The sequence below is a fragment of the Corylus avellana genome, chromosome ca2 (assembly GCF_901000735.1).
Source record: "Corylus avellana chromosome ca2, CavTom2PMs-1.0".
Lineage (NCBI taxonomy): Eukaryota > Viridiplantae > Streptophyta > Magnoliopsida > Fagales > Betulaceae > Corylus > Corylus avellana.
The window spans coordinates 23,817,689-23,823,223 of NC_081542.1; the positions used below are offsets into that span (position 1 = coordinate 23,817,689).

The window sequence follows — 5,535 nt, forward strand, 5'->3', positions numbered from 1 at the left end:
ATATATATATATAGCCAGACTAATGTTGGTGGTGATAGCAGCAATAGAAGTACTAACAATGGTGATAGTGGCAGCAACGAGGGGGTGGTGGTGGTGGTGTTATCGACAATAACAATGGTGGTGAAGATCATCAAAAATGGTGGGTGGACAATTAATGGTGGTGGTGACACAACAATTGTAGTAATTAATAATGATTACCATGATACCCGTAATATCAAAATTAATGATAATGGTGTGAGAATAACATCCTTCCCCTGCGCAAAATTTGTTTTAAAATTACTTTTATTAACTACGGATTCTAAGAAAGAAAGAAAAAAATTAGTGCATCCCGACCCTCCCCAAATTAAACTTGAAGGACTTTACCCCCCAAAGTAAGACCACTTTTACGTTTTAGCCTTCAAAGTTCAAAAAACAACATCTACCCTCTACAAATTAAGGCTAAAACACAAAAGTTGTCATATACTTTATGAGGTAAAGTGTTTTTTTTTTTAGAGTTTAGGTGGTTAAAAGTCGCATGCAACCCGCGTGACCGACATTCCATCCGAAAAGACGGAGAAACTTGTCACTGTTTAATAATTTGTGCGGAATCGAATGTCACTTTTTGAACTTTAAATGCTAAAACGCAAAAATTGTCCTACTTGAATTTCTAGTTGGTTTAATTGACCCATCCAGGATATATTATATATATACTTCATTAATAACATTTAATAGTAATTAATTAAGAGCTATGTTTTTATTATTTGACAAAGAAACTTCTCCGGTAGTGATTCAATTGTCTGGCTATATAATTAAAAGCCATCATCACACCAATTGACGGTGTAGGGTGCAGCACTTTGGCAAATCAATGGCAGCCACGGGTTCCACTTCTTCTGATCATTTGGTCCTGACCATAGAGGAGGAGCTCGCCAAAGATCCTAAGATCAAACTCGTCCCAAAACGCTATGTCCAGGTTGATCAGGACCCTCCAGTTGTTGGAACCCTCTTCCCTGCAATCCCAACCGTTGACATGAAAAAACTGGCGTCTGTGGAAACCAAAGACTTTGAAGTTGAGAAGTTGCAGACAATTTGCATGGAATGGGGGCTCTTTCAGGTCTCCTTGCTTCTCATTTTTATATAAACATTTAACGTAGAAGTTGTTTTATTTATATATATATTTATGTAATATGTTGTTCTTGTATAGTTGGTGAACCATGGAGTCAGCTCTTCACTGTTGGAGAAGCTGAATCATGAGATTGAGGAATTCTTCAAGCTTCCATTGGAAGAAAAGATGAAGTTCAAGGTAAGACCAGGAGATGTTGAAGGCTATGGAACCATCGTCCGATCAGATGATCAAAGACTTGATTGGGGTGATAGGGTGTATATGATAATAAATCCTATTCATAGAAGAAAGCCATATCTCTTCCCAGAGCTCCCTTCATCTTTCAGGTTCTCTATCTCTCATCTTTCTTTTCTTTTTTCAAAAACCCGGCTTTGATATCCTGGACACCGTATAAATTAAGTGTCTATTCCACACACAGGTCGAATAAAGCTCAAGTTTGCATTCACGTAGAGTCGAGCTTTAGACCTGAAGCTTCATAAAGCATATATAAGTGCTTACTACTCGAGCCAACTCCGTCGAGAGTTCTCTTATTTTTTTTTTTTTTTTTTCCTATATGGGGATCGAACATCTATATAATCTATTCATTTTAGGATTTCATCCCTGAAATTAGATTAAGAGCATGTTTGGGTGTACGTTTGAAATGCCTAAAAGTGCGTTTAACACTCAAAAAGTTCGTTTGAAAACAAAAGTACATGTTTAGTAAAAAAAAATTGAAAGCGCTTTTAAAGGTCCAAAAAGTCTAAAAATGGCCAAAACGCACTTTTGGCAACTTCTTAAAAATGAAGCTTTTGTCAAAAAGCATTTTTTGACTTAAAAACTCTATTTTTCAAACACAATTACAAATAAGCTCTAAGACCAAAACCATCTATTTGGGGAACAACTAAATATCCGGAACACCATGCAAAGCGTCTCCTCTACACAAGTCGGGTACGTAAAGCTCGAGTTGGAGCTCGAGCAAAGTCAAACTTTAGACTTGATGCTTTACAAAGCACGAGAGTCGAGCAATTCACAGCTTGATCGACCCCAACCTTTTGAATTTCTCTCATTTACTTATTTTCTTTTTGTTTTTGGGTTTCACTAGAGAAACGATGGAGTCTTACTTAAAGGAGTTGCAAAAACTTGCAATGACACTGCTGGAGCATCTGGGAAAAGCCCTAATGATAGAAATGAAAGAGATGAAGGAGTTGTTTGAAGATGGAATGCAATCAACAAGGATTACATATTATCCTCCATGCCCACAACCGGAGCAAGTTATTGGTATCACACCTCACTCCGACGCCACTGGCATCACCATCCTCCACCAAGTTAATGGAGTTGAAGGTCTTCAAATAAAGAAAGATGGTGTCTGGATTCCTGTCAACTTCCTCCCGGATGCCTTTGTTGTCAACGCTGGAGACGTTCTCGAGGTTTGATAGTTCTTCATTCCTTTCCTAATCTTTCTCCTTTTCAAAAGTTAACAGAATTCTGATAATCAAATTCCGTTCACTGAGTTAACAGATTCCGATAGCATGAAACGTTAGAGCTATTTAAGTCTATGTCGCATTAACAGAATCTGTTAAATTAATTGACGTAATTTGACTATATGGACTAAATTGTTTTTTTGACATACCTCAGAGATCTATGAACTTTATAAAACATATAAACCATAAGGACTAATTTTGCATTTTTCTTAAAAATTAAAATAAAATAAAAAAACATGTGCTAAATATAGTATCTGGTCAACTTTTTTGGAATCCCTAGTGCTATCATATTCAAACTTGTTTATCTTCATAAAATAATAAAATAAAAAATATGGTTGGTGACCAAGACCAACACATTATATGATAAAGCAGTCAAATCTTTGTCACATGGAGATGCTCCCTCGTTTGTGCACTAAGAGCGAGTCAAGGGCAACTGAGATCTTCCTATGACAGGATTGGAGTACTGCTGATATTACTATTATTTTATCAAATATGCTAAAAGAAAGATTCATGTTTTCTTTGTATTCTTCTAAAATTGATGTAATTTTTAAAATTATCATTTGATCAAAATTCTATTATAAATATAATTGTGATTTTAAAAGTTACATCAATTTTAAAATGATACAAAAAAGACGTGAGAATATCATTTAGCATTACTCTTTCAACCCAACTTTGTGTTATTTGGGAGCCTGCTGATCATGTGAAGCGATGCCCAAAAACAATTAAAGATACACAAACAGAATTTGTCCAATGAAAGGTGATCGATTGGAGCTTTAAACTTGTATACAGACACGGAGGGGTGTAAACCGCTTTATATGAGTAGATAATATCCGAATTTTACATTTACATTCGCACTTTGTGGCCGGAGAGTGAATTATAGTAACGAGTATATGTCACCCAAGTATCTACCTTAATTCATTAAATTTGATGTGACGAGATCCCTAACCAAAAAATTCTTCCACCAAATATTATGGGAAGACCACACCACATCGAATTTGGTGGATAAAAAATGGAAACTTAGGTAGTATATAGCTTTAATATTTAGTAACTGTCTGCCCATCCAAGGCAAACAGAATCCACCCATAACTACACATGTACTGATAATTTTTGTAGTAACCGCCTATGACATCTGCTTTGCATTTTTTGCTCTTTTTTTATACTTTTTTGGTTTTTTTTTTTTTTTTCTTAAACTATGGACTTTGACATATTTTTTATGGGTATGTTGTTTTTCAAAAGTTTTTTATGAGCTTTCTTAGATGGTCTTTTAGGGATTAAATCCCAAAATGGTGTTTTTTATAAGACAAAAGTATTATTATTATTATTATTATTAGGCGGAGGTGGATATTAGCTAGCTATATTCCGCTATCTCCCAACATTTTTGCAAATGACAAATATGGTATCCACCCGCCTAGGGTTAAGGGCTGAAAATTCACTCGTAACTAATGTAGACGAGTAAATAGTAGATACGGGACAATTTTTAACTGTCCACCTAAACACCCCTACTCACACGACCTATCATGCCGTTAACACTAGAAATTAATGCTATCTTAACAACAAATCCTTGTAGACAAAATTAGAGTTATATGACAACAATGTAATATAATTATAAAAGCTTTTAAATTCACCAAAAAATGAACCAAGAAACAATAAACAAGAACTAGTATCTCTTTAACATGTGCATATTTTTGCAGATTCTGAGCAATGGGCTCTATAACAGCGTTGAGCACAGGGTAACTGTAAACACGAAGAAAGAGAGGATCTCTGTTGCTTTGTTCTTCAACCCAAAATTTGAGGCAGAGGTTGGGCCAGCAACTTCTTTGTTAAACCCAAACAACCCTCCATTATTCAGAAGGGTTGGAATGGAGAAGTATGTAAAGGATTTCTTCTCCAGGAGGCTCAATGGAAAGACATATTTAGAGCATTTGAGGATCAAAGCTGAAGGCAACAGTGCTTAGTTGATGGCAATTAGATTGTGCAGTACTGTGCTTCCCCAATACTGTATATCATAGGTGAAATAATTGAAAGATTTAACACAAATCAAGTCAGTTTTGTAGCTTGACTTTACTGTATATTCAAATGTCTTTATAAACTAAGTTCAAAAACTCTCAATTTCACCCTCTCGAACTTCTCATTTGATGTAATTTACTTCCTCCATTAGAATTGAGTGTTAAATCCTAACAGGAACTATGAAACATACCAAAATACCCTCATTAGGTCATAGAGGTGTCAACCCGGTCCAGTTTCCCGGTTTTTGGCCAAAACCGGAACCGGAACCGGGGTACCCCGGTTCTCGGTTTTGGGAAACCGGAACCGGAACCAGGACCCCGGTTAACCGGGGTCCCGGTTCCCGGCCGGTTCCGGTTTTACCCGGTCCGGTAACCGGTTTTTGAAGAAAATTAGTGTTTGGGGCTTATTTTAGGTATTGGGCCTAAAATAAACCCATTATTTTTTTTCATAAGTTAGCTCATTTAAAAAAAAGTTATTAATCTTTTTGTCTAAATTAAAGAGGTTTTATTGTGATTGTTCCAAATAATTAAAAAATAAACCTAAAAAAGCCTAAAAATCCTAAAAAATCATTGTTTTTGCCTATATGAGCCTTAGAAATAAAAAATCAAATTTTTAAAAATACCCTAAAAATCATTTTAAATTAGATACATAAAGAAAACATTAAAACAAAAAAAAGTAAAAACAAGTATGTAAACAAACCAACATGCACAAGAAATAAATACCCCTTACTACAACAATTCAAAACCCAAAAAAATAAAAAATAAAACAAGTATTTAAATAATCTACCAATCAAAAGAAATACACTCACAATAAAAATAGTTCATAAACATATTACAAAGACAATATATATATATATATATATATATATATATAAAATATAATAATATATAAATATTATTTAATAAAATAAGACCCGGTTCCGGTTTTCCCGGTTTTTACCGGGTGCCAAAAACCGGGACCGGAACCGGG

The 5,535-nt window shown here is 34.9% G+C and overlaps 1 protein-coding gene across 1 annotated transcript; it reads left to right on the forward strand.

Moving 5' to 3' along the window:
- Positions 1-844: 844 nt before the first annotated feature.
- On the forward strand, positions 845-4,514 carry LOC132169382 (protein SRG1-like). The gene is made up of 4 exons (XM_059580421.1): positions 845-1,090; positions 1,181-1,425; positions 2,181-2,505; positions 4,251-4,514. Exons 1-4 carry the CDS (start codon positions 845-847, stop codon positions 4,512-4,514), a joined length of 1,080 nt encoding a protein of 359 aa, XP_059436404.1.
- The last annotated feature ends 1,021 nt before the right edge of the window (positions 4,515-5,535 follow it).

Coding starts and splice junctions, on each gene's coding strand:
- LOC132169382 (XM_059580421.1), top strand. CDS start 845: ATGGCAGCCACGGGTTCCACTTCTTCTGATCATTTGGTCCTGACCATA. Junction 1,426..2,180: donor GAGCTCCCTTCATCTTTCAG/GTTCTCTATCTC, acceptor GGGTTTCACTAG/AGAAACGATGGAGTCTTACT. Junction 2,506..4,250: donor ACGCTGGAGACGTTCTCGAG/GTTTGATAGTTC, acceptor ATATTTTTGCAG/ATTCTGAGCAATGGGCTCTA.